This window comes from Gavialis gangeticus, unplaced genomic scaffold (genome assembly GCF_001723915.1).
Source record: "Gavialis gangeticus isolate Ggan-Ray unplaced genomic scaffold, GavGan_comp1, whole genome shotgun sequence".
Lineage (NCBI taxonomy): Eukaryota > Metazoa > Chordata > Crocodylia > Gavialidae > Gavialis > Gavialis gangeticus.
Window position 1 is genome coordinate 74,702,901 of NW_017729029.1, and position 15,684 is coordinate 74,718,584.

General features: G+C 44.2%; 1 protein-coding gene across 8 annotated transcripts in view; it reads left to right on the plus strand.

Moving 5' to 3' along the window:
* CLCN3 (chloride voltage-gated channel 3) overlaps window positions 1–15,684 on the plus strand; it is a 194,800-nt gene that overhangs the window by 110,275 nt on the left and 68,841 nt on the right. For 2 of the 8 annotated variants that reach the window (XM_019521773.1, XM_019521776.1), the window contains exon 1: window positions 1,593–1,803. The exons of the other annotated variants lie outside the window; for them this stretch is intronic. In XM_019521773.1, the coding sequence (XP_019377318.1) occupies window positions 1,725–1,803 (79 nt within the window). In that variant the 5' untranslated portion in view covers window positions 1,593–1,724. Of the gene's footprint in view, window positions 1–1,592; window positions 1,804–15,684 lie in introns of those variants that run through there. 8 annotated transcript variants of the gene reach the window in all.

Consider the following 15,684-nt stretch of genomic DNA (forward strand, 5'->3'; position numbering starts at 1 on the left):
GGCTGGGCTATAGTTGCGGGTGCCGGTCCGGTGTATCCTTGTAGGGAGGATGATCCTTGAAAAACAAATAAAGGATAGAGCGGTATGCATGTGTTTTCCTTATTAAAACAAAATTGTGGTATTGTTAGCCCCAGAATGTCAAAAATTATGAGTCGAGCCCCAGAAAATTATGATGTTGGTCAAAAAAAAATGGAATTATTTTTTAAAAAGATTATTTTGCTTTTAGTATGTCTTTTTGTTTTGGAAGTTCAGTACATACATATGGGTGTGAAAATTAGTGGGACCCACTCTTCTGTATTAATTAAAGTGATTTTGGACCGTGCTGCCTGAGCTTTTCCTCCACATCTCTGGCTTTTCTCCTGCTGTTAATTCTTGCCACAACATTCCAGGTGAGTCTGGTCCCTTGGTCCTGTCTTCACATCTGCCTAGCTCCAGCCCAGTTCCAGCCCCACATAGGTTATAGTTATACCCTTGCACTAATACTAGCCTAACTTTTGCCCTTCCAGGGGCCTCTAGTTGGAGAGAGAAGCTGTATCGGGTTCCTTTCTCCTTTATGGCTTTGTGTAACTTCTTAGTGGCTGAGGGCTGCACACCCCTTGGGCTGTACCAGTGGGGGCTGGATGCTGTGGGGCCAACACCAGCGGGCCCAGAGGCCCCTTCCAAATAATTTTTTTAATATGATTGAGTAAATACCTTTGCCTCAACTATCATGTGGAATGAGGATGAAAGAAGGCATCAAAGGAGAGTTGTTTCTTTTATCTCAAGTTTTATGTATTAAACTAGAGTTGGCTGGAGGCCCCTTCCAGCTGAACTAGTGAGCCTAGAGTGTATCTGAATCATAGAAAAGTAGGGCTGGCAGGGACCTTACAAAGCAGAGGCATACATGGCAGGGCAGCTGTGATGCATGGAGGTAGAGGTGACTTCCAGCTGTTGCTGTGCTGCTGGTATGATTGTGTATCTGCCACGGCAGCTGCTGTTTGTTTAGCTCCAGCTCCCCCCCCTCCCCCAAAAGTCAGTGATTATGGCTGGTGCCTAGTTGCCCCACTTTAGTTTTGCTGTCATAAGGTCATCTAATCCAGCCCTCTGCTCAAGGCAGGAACATCCCTATCTAACCCATTCTCATTTTTGGGGAGTCTGAAAATGTCCTCAGGTACTTTTGATTTGTCATTAAGCCATCGTTACAATCCATGTTGGGGAACAACCTGCTGAATGACAGACACATTTGATTAACTAGAATGAAGTTTGTCGCTATACATGTTGCCTTTAACATTTATATGAACTTTAAGCATTTCTTTCTTTAATGTCACTAGGATTTTTTATTGGGATTTTATTGTAGAGAGGCAAGTATAAGGGCAAAAGTAGACAAGCAATTTTTGTGTTGTTGCAGTGTCTCTCTCAGTATTAATGGGGTGCCTTTTATTTTTTTTTAAAACCAGTTAATTCTGTTTTATTTTAAGCTTAGTCACCTTCAAGTATAACAGGCTCTGTAGATTAAGTCGGCTGTTCCGCCTTTAAGTGCTGCTAGATTGTAGCCACTAGCAACCAGGCTGCAATAATTTCCCTTTGATGACATCATCGACTGTGGAAGAACCCAGTTGCTGCGACAAGCCAGTGCACAGTCCAAATCCTGATCAAATATGGCAGCTTCCCAGCCGACTGCTCTTGTGTAAGAAATGGCTCAGTTGTTCTGAGCTAACAAAACGCTCGTTTTGTTTGTTACATTCATGGAAGTGTCTTCTGATCCTTATTTGCCATACGATGGGGGAGGAGACAACATTCCTCTGAGAGAGTTGCATAAAAGAGGTATAACAAATTGCTCTTGCTGTTCAGTTTCTTGTATGTTCGCATGTCTGCATGGCAGGTTGTTTTCAGATTGGAAATAGAGCTATAACTGCTATTTAAATACTTCATTGCTTTGTTTTGCTAGAGTGACATGTTTATAGGAAAAGAATTCAATCCTTCCTGGTCTTTCTGCAGTCGTTGATTGTTTTCTCTGTGGGCAGATTAGTACTGCTTCAGATCACATCAGCTAGTGACTCCATCTTCAGTATGTGGCAGCCCTTTTTTTTTCTTCCTCCTAAACCTACTCTTCGGCTTAAAAAAAAAATCCTGGTTTTAGCTGACCAGGACCAAATTGGCAGGAATCTATAAAAGAAGCGATTGCTGCCTTTGCATAACGTAAATAGAATATGCTTTAGATAGGGTGTTAAACTTTCTATATGTGCTTTCAGAGTTAACTCCTTGTTCCTTGCTGATATTTTTCAGGTTTAAAGGAATCACTATAAAAATATTATCTAGGTACTAAACCAATAATAATGAGTTTTCTGAGAATACTGGACTTTGTTTTGGACAGTTTGCTATTGCTCTTAGGGAAATAGATTTTTAAAAATAAGGTAATGTGATTTCCACTGTGGATTTAAAAAAAGAATCTTGCCATGTACTTTGATATGGCCACATATTTCCTGAATTAGATTTAAAATCCCGTATGATGGATAAATATTTGATGTTGTATTAAAGACAGAAGGTAAGCTCCAGTAGAAATCAAATAAAATTTTGCCTTAACACTGAGACAAAGTCTCGATTGATGAGTCCTCTCTCTCTCAGCTCCACCAGGCTAAACATATTTATCCTAAGCAAGCAGGCCTTTCTTGTTTATTCTTTTCCTCTTTAAGTTGGACAACCTAAAACTAAAATATTTTCAGTATTTGCTGTTTTAGAATGCATTTGGTGATGGAATTTGAGAGTAGATAGCTTGAGGATGAAAGCTTGATTTACATAAAATGAATTGATTTTTCCATTCTCTACAAAGTAATTCTAAGTTATTCCTTAATTTTTTCACTCAAGTTCTTATTTCTGTAGAAAATTAATTAGGTCATACATTTGTTTGTTGAGTATTTGCAACAGTAACCTGTGTCAGTGCTTTTATACATTGTCCTTTTGTGTTTATATACAGTAACGAGGAGCATTAGACGTGTTGCCTTTCTTATGTAAAATGTGTTCCTAAAAAATTTCAATATATTTATCTGCTACTATTACCTTTTGAGCACCAGTTTTCTTTGACCAAATCACCATTGTGTTGAATGTGCTGGCTAATTTTGAAGGCTAGTTTTTAGAAGTCAGGTGTGAGGATTTGCTGACGTCATTTGATCGTCTGTAGTATTTTTAATGCTTTTGGTTGCCTAATATCACAGTTTAATTTTGTAATAATTCTCTAAAGAGGACATAAGGATGAAAACAGCCTTATTTATCTTATGTTTTGCATTTGCAAATTATGGGGAAGCAGTGAAATGTAGTAAGATGTTGTTTTCTACATGGTTTTTACTCAGGTTGGTTGATGATTTAGGACGGAGCCAAGGCATTAGAATTTGCAAACACCCACAGAGTTCAGTACTTCCATAAATTGTCGTTACTGGTCTCACAAAACAAAAAACCCCCCACGTTATTTGATGATGTACTGAGTGCTGGCATCATGATGACGTCATTTACAGCCAGCCAGAACATTGCCGTGTTTATATCATAATCACTTGCAAATATTCACTTGGTTGATTATCAACTATCTAAAAATACTCAGAAGTATATTCTTACCTCAAATGGTAGCGCATGTGTCTCTCATGGTTGGCAAAAATTTGCTTCTGGTCCCTATTGAGATTCAGTGGTAAGATAAAGCACATATTTTCATCATCTTGGTATAGAAAGGAGGCACAACATGCTAAGTTAAAATGGAAGAATGAAACTCTTGCATCTCATTGTGTTAACTGCCTTAATAGGCAAAAGTGCCAGGAAGTTTCTCTGTGTTAATTCTTAGGATGTTGTAAGCACTTAAATAAAAATTGGTGATGATTTTTGTAAGCGCTTAAAAAATTGGTGATGATACAGTAATCGTTTTCTTTAATATGTGTTGGGAAGGTCAGACTCTTTTCATAATTGCCATATAGGGTAACAGATATTTAATGATAACACAAAGAAACTGTTGACATATGGATGTTGGGAGGAGAGTAATATCTGTAAAACTGATTCATGGTTTTGTTGCATTTGTTAAACTCTAAGGCTAGGGACAGAAATTACACATAAATTGGTACAACTGGTCGGAAACCAGTTCAAACTGATAACACAACAGGATTAGGGACAGGCATTCAAAAAGCCCGAGCCTGAACTGATTCATTCTTTGCAGGTTAGTCTAACCTTCCTAAATTCAACCAATTTGCAAGTGAGCAGACATTCCCTCTGGACTGAGGAAATGCAGGCACATGCCTGCAGTCACTCAGGCCAGGTGCCAGGGGGCACTAGAGTGCACCCTTGGCTGCAGGAAAGCTGTGCTGGGGACAGTATGCTGAAGTGTACTGGCCAGGAAGGGGGTTTAATTCACCCCGTCCCGGTCCCATGGACCTGAGCCAGGGTCTGCCTGGTGCTCAACCCTCACTGCTGCAGGGGCAGGGGTGCAGCCACATGCCGGCTGGCATGGTCCTATGAGGCAGAGGGAGCAGGGAGAGGGTTTATTTTGCCCTCCTCCCACTTTGCCCCCAGGGGACTGCAGCTGGGGTCTGTCAGCCCCAGCCATTGCTACCGTCACCGATTGCTCCCTGCTTGGGGTGAGCAGCAGAATAAGCCTGCTTTCTCCTCCCTCTACCAGACACTGGACGGAAGGGGGAATAACCCCCCTCCCTGCCCCTTTGCTTAAGGGGGCCATGCCAGTCGGCCTCTGGCCACACCTCAGCTCCTGCCACTGGAGCGGCGAGGGGGGAGTGACCACGACAGAGGCAGCAGCCCTTCTTATGGTTTCTTGAAGTGCAAGGCTCTTCTCAAAGTGCGGGGCTGTGCTGCTGTGTGGTCAGAGCTGCCGCAGCCTGTGTGGAGCAAGCAGCAGTGCTAGAGGGGGTTTGGGGGGCTATGACCACCCCTCCAAGCCCCAGTGCCGCTGCTCGTCCCGCACAGGCTGCAGCAGCTCTGACCACCCTGCAGCACAACCCCCCCACTGGGAAGAGCCTTGTGTTCTGCGAAACGATGAGGAGGGATGCTGCTCCCATCATGTGTGCTGCCCCCTTACTGCTCCAGTGGCAGGGGCTGGGGCATGGCCAGAGGCCAGCCGGCATGGTCTCCTTAGGTGAGGAGGCAGGGATGGGGCTTATTCTGCCTTCTCAGGGGGCAATTGGTGGCAGTGGCCAGGGCTGGCAGACCCCAGCTGCAGTCATCCAGGGGCAGAAGGAGTGCAAGGGGAATAAATCCCCTCCCTACCCTCTCTGTTTCAGGGGTCCATGCTGGCCGGCATCTGGCCGTGCCCCTATCCCTGCCACTGCAGCAGTGAGGGGGAAGTGCCAGATGGACCCCAGCTCAGGTCCGTGGGACAGGGAAGGGGGAATTAAACCTCCTCCCTGGCCAGTTCATTTCAAGCTACTGCTGGGGCCACGCCACCACCACTGGAGCAGGGAGCCATGCCTGGCAGGTTCTTGCTGGTAGGACAGGGAAGGGATGGGGAGATGAACCTCTTTCCTGGGGGAGCCAGCATCTGGCCATGCCCCTGCTCCTGCCTCTGTCTCCCACCCATACCCCATGCTTTGGCTAGGGAGCAGAGGACCAGGGCCAGCTCTGCTCTGCTGGTGCAGACAGTCCAGCCCCGGTCTGCAGAAGGGGTCTGGGACAGAAGTTTCATAAACTGGTTTGAGCCCAATCAATTAAGTCTGATACTACATGCAGCCAGGTTTATCTCAAACTGTTTTAAGCCATTTTGAAACTGGTTTATGTGCACTAAACTTATGTTCTATTACAGGTTTAAACTAGTTTCTGCTCACTTAAAGTGGTTTATATGTAACTTCTGTCCCTAGCCCAGAAGTTCAGTGCAGATAAGCCAATTTCAAAATGGCTGATACCAATGTAAGGTAATCTTGGGTTGATGTAGTATCAGACTTAACTGCTTTAAGTTAAACCAGTTTATGGAATTTCTGTCCCAGATCCCCTCCAGATTTAAGTCAACTCACAGTCCCCTAGCATCCCAGGATGCTTTGCACCTCCACTGCAAGCCCTGCCTCACAGGGTGGGGGGGCCAGTCTAAGCCCAAGCTGTCTGCTCCAGCTAAGATGGGAGGCGTGCTCCAGTGCTCCCCCACCCCTGGCTTCTGGCCTAGGCCACTGCAGGCATGTGGCTACATTTCCACAAAAGTGAATGTCTGTTCACTTGTTTATTAGTGCAATCTACACAGCTTAGACAAACCTGCAAATATTTAATGGATTCAGCCTCAGGCTTTTTGACTCTCTGTACTGAACCTAAACGACTACATTAACTCACTAAAAGGTGGTTGTATTTCAGCAACGATGAAGTGATTGCTTAACTCAGAGGGGTCTTTGAGGCTTAGCTTGCTAAACTCAAAGGTTTTATATTGGTAGTACATGATGAAATAAGTGACTGTATCATTTTGAATATTAAAGGTGAAACCCAGTAGTTTTCCTTAGGCCTTGCTGAACAAGGGCTTACTCCTTTGCCTATTCAATACATGTATACCAAGACACGTCAACAAAAAATAATCCATTTATTTATTATATATTTTAATAGGTAACTCTGATGCATCATCTTTTTCCTTTGGAAATGTTAAGCCTGATACATCATAGAGACCGTCTTTAATTTGGCTTTCTCTGGTATACTCTTTACACAATATCTGACTCATAGCCCCAATCTCCCTTATCCTCTTGTGTCATCCTGAGATGAAATTAAAGAGACACCTGTCCACTTGAAATCTAGCCAATTCTAAAAAAGCACTGGAACTACTACAAATATTCCTGAAAGGGGGTATCAGACACTGAAATGGGATTGCTTCTGTGTGTGAAGCCAAGTGCTTTTGTGAAGAACCATCAAGTGCACAATGTAAACACATTGCAAAAATGAGAAGAATCTTTGTTTTGATTATTCTCATTCCATTTCATTAACACTGTGGCTTACTATCAACAGTGATGTTTTTAAACATATTATTGAGTGTTTTATGGGATGACCAATTCCATTTAACCCTTACAATATTTTTAATTTTCTTGTTAGTTGCCATGTGCAATTAATAGTGACAGGTGTTTTGCCTAAGTACTATATTATTTCTGTTTATCATAAACTAATACCTAATACAATTAGCATGAAGTTAGGTATTTTTATTATTACTTTTACTTTGCATCACAGAATTCCTTAGTTTTGTGTTTAGGCTTGCACCATTTTTATTAGCCAGGCTCCAAAGTATCAGGATCTTTCTAACTTGTCTGCTTGCTATTCATAGAAGCTTTCAAAAAGTTTGCTATTTTTCTAGTCCTGAAGGGAGTTTTCATTTTCACGATTTCTTTTTTAAGAAATAGAAATTTGAGTAAATGGCAGCACACATGGGCTGAGTTACTGAAATCATTGGAAAAACTTGAGTTAATTTTTGGTAAGCATTGGCTCAGAATCTGTGTGCACATAATACATGCACAGCAGCATATTTAAGAACTGTTAAAAAACCCTCAAGCAAAACTAATGAAATGATCTAAGCTTACTCTGGTGTAAGTTGGTTTTTAAGTAGGAGACTTGAAGTTTATTATATGTAGAATGCCCAGTTTACCATAACATCTATGATTTCAGTGTTTTTATAAACCTGACACAATATAGTAACTCACAATATTATTGTTTTTGCATGTGTCTGAGGTACTCTTCATCTTGATATCTAAGTGCACCTCATATGGCTTAAATTGTACAGTATTCTTTAATTTTCATATTTGAGATACAAAACTACCATGCTTCCCTGTTCCCTGAAGCTCAGTGCAGAAGATACAATAACTTAGGAAGAGTTTAAGTACATTCTTAATATAGAGAGGTTTACAGGGTCCTGTAAACCTCAATGTAAACTTTTTAAATTTTCTGTGGTCGCAACAATATTGGAGATTCTTGCACATCACAAATTGCCCATAAACTATGGGACAATACTACTTATTTAGGGACTATGATTTGGTATATTAAACAATCTAAATATAAAGAATATATAAAAATGTTAAGATTAAGGTTTACAGGAAGAATTACCTACTATATGTTCCTTGTTCTATATTGTTGCTCACGGTTCTGCAAAGATCCAGGGATCCCTATCTATACCAGGGCTGTCCAACTGATGGTCTGTGGGTTGCATGTGGCCTTTAGGTTTCTACCTGGTCTCTGCTGCCCCCATTGTTTAGCTGTAGCAGCAGTCAGGGTCTCAGGACTCCTCCTCTGTCCCTGCCACCCCTCACCCCCACCCTAGGAGGTAGAATAATGTAGCACAGCATGGCACAGCACAGCCTGCAGTGCCAGGGAAGCTGGCAGCCCAGAGTGCCCATGTGGTGAGGTGCCACAAGGGGATCCTACTAGGAGCTGAAGTTGTGGCAGGGTGGTGTGCCACTCAAAGTGCAGCAGAATGGAGGATCGCCTGCTCAAGTGTGTGACACAGTATGGTGGGGGAGCGCCTACACACAAATGCACCCTAGGCAGCCTGTGGCCTCTACTACTGTGGCTGATTAGGCATGTGACTTCTGGATGCTTTGAATTTGGACAGACCTCTCCTAAGCTGTGGCTGGTCAGATTTAGTTGGGGGCCATATACTTGCTTAGGTGGCACGCTGCAGGACCCTGTCCCCTCCTGACCTTCCTGGTGTGCCAGTGGTGTGTGGTCTCCCAGCCCTGGCCCACAGGCAACACGGGTGGCACACTGTCCCCTGCCTCCTGGGCAGCACTGGTGCTATGTGGTCCCCTGCCTCCTGGGCAGCACTGGTGCTATGTGGTCTCCTGCTATGTGATCTTTATGGTAGTGGGAGAGTTTACCACAGGGGGCCACAGGCCGCATATTAACCATGCAGTCCATGAGCCACATTCTGGCCCTTTGCAGGCAGCATTGTGGCCTGTGGGCTGCCAATTGGACAGCACTGTCCTAAACAAAAGAACTTGTTTTTGTGCGCGCTGAGCTGTATCCTTGCTTTAGGGCAGTGGTTCCCAACCTTTTTTTTCCCATGACCCGCTGCTGGGAGCAGAGTGCAGTGGTGGCAGTAGCCTGGGGGCGGGGGAGCTCCCAGCACACAGCATGGCTTGTCTTTTGTGTGGGGCTGCTGGCATTGCCCTCGCAACCCTTCATTTGAGTTGTGACACGAGGTTGGGAGCTGCTGCGTTAGGGCTCTTGAATATGGGCATGTCTAACTTCTTAGGGAAAGTGCACGAATTGGAAACTGAGAATTACAGCTGTATTGTGACCTTGCAGTCACATAGCCTGGGAGACAAATGCAAACACTGAACTAGAATTTAACTTTGGAGATTTTATTGCTAGTAGAAGACTCATAAAAATAGTTGTTCAGGTCAGCAATAGGTGAGGATCTGTGAGGCCAAGCCAGAATGAATAGAAGAACCCTCAGTATCCTGATCTGCGAAGAGGAGACCCTAGCAAAATTTAAGCAGCTTTGGGGGATTAATTTATTTTTCAGTGGCTATCCCCCCTGTGCTGTAGGTACTATAGCACTGTCCAGGGTCTCTGAGGCACTGTGTGTTCAGGCCTCTACCCTGCCCTTTTATTCCTAAGTATGAAGTGTGGATAGAGATCTTATGTCATCTAATTTGGCTTTGACAGTTGACAGAATCCACTTTGAGATGACCGAGGAAACTAGTTAAATAATAAATGATAATACTGGCCCCTCTCTCTTTACTTTCCAGATAAACTTTATCCCTAATATTCTTTAAAAAAATGGAAGAAACCCCTTTGCTGCACCACAGACTCAATGGCGGAAGAGTTTCCCCTACCTAATGCAAATATTGAATATTCCTGATATACATTTACATACTAAGAAGTGTTGGGGGTTTTTTTTTACTAATCTTTGTGGTACTGCCTCTTTTTTCCCCCTTCATCCATTCTCTCACCATTTGCTCACTAGAGGTAGGAAATATAAACTCAATGGGTGCATCTACACAGTTATGGCACCTGAATAAACTGCGGAGCAATTAACTCCAGAGCACTAAGCTCCAGTTTATTCAGGTGCAGCATGTGTAGCTGGGGCAGAGCAGCCCCAGCTGGCAGAGAGCCCCAGGGGGTCAGTCTGCCAGTCTGGGGCTGCTCCCCGCACTCAGCATGCTGCAGAGGGGCTGGCTGGGGCACGAGGGAGCTTCAGGCAGGCAAGCCCCACACTGATGCTCTTTTGTGCCCCAGTCAGCTGGGCAGGGTTTACAGATGCACTGCTGAGGAGTTTTTTACTTGTAAATACAAGTACTATCCTACTGCAGAGTAAATTAGTTTATTCCAGCGTAATAGGAGCACATATGCAGATATGAGATGTTTACTGCGCAGCTAAATAGTCAACTGCACAGTAAATGACTTGTGTAGATGAGGGTTGCAGTCATATGGGATTTATTTTTGTGTTCTGCAAAATCCTGCATTTTAATCCTGCATATATTTTCCCTAGTTTATGTAGGGACATCAGTGGGGGGGCTTTCACACATCCCTTTGAAAAGATGTACTTCATACTTTCCCTATTTTTCATGCCTTGTTATGGACTCTGTTTCCTCTACTGAGTCAAGCTTACTGTATATTTTTAAAGTAGAAAAACTACAGAATTGTTTAGCATGAGGCTGTTGGTTCTGTTTTTACAAGTGTTTATAATGGTCCATTGCTACTGTTTCTTTGAAAAAATATAGACATATTTAAATAAATTTTCAGTTTCCTTATGTCTCCATTGCTTGCAAGCTTAACAGTTCCCTAACACTACAGTTTTGGCCTGGTGTAGAATTATATACAAACAGACACAAAAAAATCTATCTGTTAAATTCATTGCACTTCAGTGATCTTCCCAGCACTTTATGACCAGAAACAAACAAGTTAAACAAGGCCTTGGATTTCTGCCCTCCTTTCAGCCCCTTTGAATTTTAGCTCTCAGCAGGTTTTTGCTTATGTTAGGGAGGGTTAATCCCCATCTCTGGTGTAAACTGGTTACTTTGTTTTTTGGCAGCCAGCCAGTCATGCGGCTGGATTTTTCCTTTTTTTTTTTTTTTTTTTTTAACTGGGGAAGGAACATTAATGAAACTTCCTCCATTTCTAGTAGCCAGAAGAATAGTAACTCACCATTTTTCAGGGGTCTGTAGTCTTCTTTGGGTATTGTCCATGGAAAATAGGGATAGGTGGGACGTGTTAATGCACAGTAGATGCTTACAACATTATTTTACCATAAGTAATAATATCATCCATAAGAAGTTTCTTATAGTCCATAACTTCTAAGAAAGACTATAATACAGACAGAGTACTTTATTTGGGAGACCTGGGATACGTGACTGGCTTTACAATGGGGTGTTTTAATTTCCTTGTTTCTAAAATGGATAACAAAATATACCCCCTTTTTATGTATCCATATCTGGATGGATAGTAATTAATGATTATTAAATTTAATTAATATTCCTATATGTCTGGGCTTATGGCAGGCAGGTGGGTCCAAACTTTGTGCCTCAGAGAGTACTAACACTTAACTGGAGCCTGAATAATGTAACTTATTTGCATAAAATTAAGTAGATGATGCCTTATGTTCTGATTGGGATGGCACAGACATTCTTTCACATATGGTCATCACATGTTCACATAGGATTTACAAGTGAAGAGATTTTTGGTTTTATAATTTCCTGGACCTTGTTAATTATATAAACCCTACTTAAGCCATTCCTCTTTTACGGTACCTTTGCAGTTTTTCCTGAAACTAATTGTGCTTTTCCAGTACCTGATAAGTGACATTGAATGATTGTTTAGCTACCATCATGACAGGCAGCATTCTAAAAATCTATGTAAATATAGTTTACATGGATTGAACATACAGGAATGCTGCATACAGTGTAGATATGAGCCTCCCTCTGCTCAGCATTATATGTACTTCATACTTTATGAGTAACGAAAGAGCTGGGCAAAAAAAGGAAGGAGTTTTGTAAAGCTTGTGGTGTGGAAATAAGGAGTGGTTGTAAAAATGCTTTCTTCTGTGTGAAATAATATTTACTTTTAAGTTGCAGTCTTCTCCTCCCCTCTTGCAAATCAGTTTAAACTGAATCCATCGAGGTCTGCTATGCAAACTCATGTCAGGGAATGTATGAACAGGAACCTGCCAGCTTCTTGAGCAGTGGCAAAACTAATGGGGGGACCTGTCAGATCTTTTCCTTTCTCTAGACACTGGACAAGTAGGCCCATGAAACCTTCCCACACCAGGATACTTGAGGTGGAATTTACAGTCTTCCTTCATTAATGGATGAGCCCCCTTTGGCCCCTAGAAGGGTGAAAGCAGCAGCACGGAGAACTGGCCATGTCTAGACTATGAACATAGGTTGTGTTTAAAACAGTGCTTGCCAATATGTTTTAACTATTTTTACTGGTGCTAACCGCTATCTGGGCTAGTCTTTTTTGGCTAGGGACAGAAATTACACATAAGTGACTGGAAACTGGTTCAAATCTGTAACACAACAGAAGTTCAGTGCATATAAACTGGTTTCAAAATGGCTGAAACGGCTTTAAGAGAAGCCTAGATAGATGTAATATCAGACGTAACTGATTTAGGTGAAATTGGTTTATTGAACTTCTGTCTCAGATCCCTTCTAGATTCAAATTAACTTGCAGTGCCCCAGCATCCCAGGATGCTTTTTACCTTCCCCGCAAATCCCCCCTCACAGGTGGGCAGGCTAGCCTTGGCCCAAGCTGCTTGCTCCAGCCGAGCAGGAAGATGTGCTCTAGCATCCTCCCCTCTCCCCTCCATCTTCTGGCCTGAGCCACTGGAAGCATGTAGTTGCATTTCCAGAATCAATAGCAAATGTCTGTTCACTTGCTTATCAGTTCAATATATGTAGCTTAGACTAACCTGTGAAGATTGAATTGATTCAGCCTTGGACTTTTTAACTGTTTCTACTTAGCCTTTTAAAAATATTGGTTAAAACTCATTCACTGACGTTAAACGAATTACTTATGTCTTTATTCTAAACACAGCCTTCAGAACGTGCTTTCAAAATCTCCTGATAATATACTAACTGTAGAGAGCTAGGAAAGAGCAAAAGAGAATGAGGATCAAGGTCCTGAGGAGGAAATGAAACACCTTACAGACAACACAAAAACATGTTCTCTGTTTCTGATGTAACTGATTTGGCTCAAACCGGTTTATGCAATGTCCATCCCAGACCCCTTGCTGGTTTAAAATAAACTAGACTCCCCAGCAGGCACAGCAGGGTCTGCCTGGCTTTCCTCTGCCTCCCCCTCCCCTCCCCACTTGCTGCTCAAGCAGGAATCCCCCCCTCCCTCCCTCCTGTCTCCCACAGCACAGACCCCAGCCCCATGGGCCCTAGGCATGTGGTATCCCAGCTAATGCTGAGAGGTATCTGTGTGTGCATGTCTCCAGACAGACAGAACAGTGACTGCTTAGGGCTTTTTGGAGCTAATCAACAGGTCAGCTAGCAAGCTGTTTAAGAAGAGTTTAAACTAATGGAGAGAGGCTAGTATTTTGCTGACAGGGTGATAAACACTGTTATCAGTCCCCTGCTGGCTCCCTTGCCTGTCAGTTTGTTGCAGATAATATAAAGAAGCAGGGAGAGGAGAATTGAAAAGCTCCGTATCATCAACAGATGCATGTACTGCACACACACCCTTGCCTCAGAAAGCTAGCAACACTCCCGCCCCTTGAGCAGCCAGCAGGGAAAAGCCTGGGATGGTGCAGGAAGATCTTCCTAATCAGAGGTCCTGCCAGGGCCTGGCCATGCCTCCCTCAGCTCAGCTCCCTGCAGAAGAGAGGGCTGCTCTAACACCCCAGGCTTCTAGCCTGAGCCACTGCAGGCATATGCCTGAATTTCCTCAGTCCAGAAAGAATGTCTGTCCAGTTACAAACTGGTTCAGCCTAGCCAGGTTAGACTAACCTGCAAAGATTAAATCAATTCAGGCTCAGGATTTTTGAATGTCTGTCCCTAGCCTTTCTGTTTTATTCATTATTATGATGCTAAGGGGCCACCCAAAAGTGGGGCCTATTTGGGCTGGCACATAAAATAAGAGACTGTCCTGCCCCAAAGAGCTTGCAGCTTAAATAGGCAAAACAAACAAAGATTGGGGGTTAGAGGCATAACATACAGAGCGAACATGATGGCAGTAAACTTTGTGAGAACTATTCAGCATCTTTCATTTGTTCTGTTGTTTAACTTGGTGAGTTTGTAGGGACTAGAGACCAAAGGGAGGGAACACGAAGTGGTTGGAGCAGAAAGCCAATCGGAACAGATTGGAGAGCGTTCGGAGGGAAAATGAAAGAAAGTGATCGGGTGATGTCCTTAATACCTGTCAGTCCCTGGTTGGACTGCTTTCTGCTTCAGGGCAAGAGGAGTGTTTCTTCACTGGAAAGGAGTTTTAGATTGATTTTTTCCACTTTAATCAGGTAATGCTATTCCAAAAGCAGTTCATCCATAGTGCTTGGTTATACTGGTTAAAGCGATTTCCCTAATGAATCATTGCATCTGTAAAGTAGTGAGCGTCTTGAAGTAAATGCAGAGCACTCTGGGCAGACATGTAGTAGGGCAGTGCTTTATTTTTAGTCTTTATGCCTTTGGGGATGTTTCTTGTGACACATTGTGGGATACCTACTCCAGGCTGCTGGAATTCTGAGACACAGGATTGAATTAACAAATTCCAATGATTCTTCTATTGTTACCATTGTTATTCATCTGTTTTTGTGAGCCAGCACCATGTTAAGCTGCTGTCAGGTAGCACAGAAGGAGGGCTGCTGAGTCCTGTGATGTTGATGGCCAATAATACAAGAAAATTGCTGCTTCGGTGTCAGCAGCTGAGCTGCTGAATGATTTTGAGGTGACTTGGGAGGCACTGTTGTTGTCTACATCACAGTAATGCAGGTAGAAGAGGAGGAGGAGGAGGAAATTGAATAGATACTTTTGTATGGACTGCCATAGGTGGCAGAAGGCCAGGGCTAATGGGACTTAGCCCCCACAAATGCGGGGCATTGGGTAGTGCCGCAGGGCAGCCCGGGAATGGGCTCCGGGTGGCTGCAGCAGCAGGGAAAGGGTGAGCATAGATTCAGACACTCACAGCCCAGCTTGTGGATCATTGCCCAGCATGGCAGGCAAGTCTCAGTCTGTGAAGGGGAAGGGGTGGGAGGGAGCATGGATTGAGGCCCCCACAGTGAGGGAGGGAGTGGGGTGAACAGGGCCCTGGAGGACAGGAGGGCTTCCACTGCTGCATGCACCCAGAGGAGGCACTGGGGGCACGTGCCCCCCAGATTTGTGCGCAGGGCAGAGGCAGGCTGCTGCTGTGGGCTGGGTTCTGCACCCTTCTGCCTTTGCCATTGCAGTGGGACCTGCGCAACACTGTGCCTGCCTCCGCTGGGTGGGCAGGTTATGTAGTGCAGCCCAGGGGTGGCAGGCACATAGTGTCACAGGGCTCTTGGTGCAGCAGCGGTGAGGCACAGAGCCCAGCATACAGTGGCAGCCTGCCTCTTCCCCACAAATCTGGGGGGGCACGTGATCCCTGTGCCTCCCCTGGGGTGCACGCAGTGGTGGGAGCCCCCCTGCACTCCTGGATGAGTTGCCCAGGATTCCAATCGTTCCATGATCCGCCCCAGCCCTGGGGCCCCATTTACCCTAGTGTCTCTCCCTGACCCTGCCTCTGCCTCATTCCCTCCCTCACTATGGGGGCCTTGATCTGCCCTCGCCCCGCCCCTTCCCCTCCATAAAC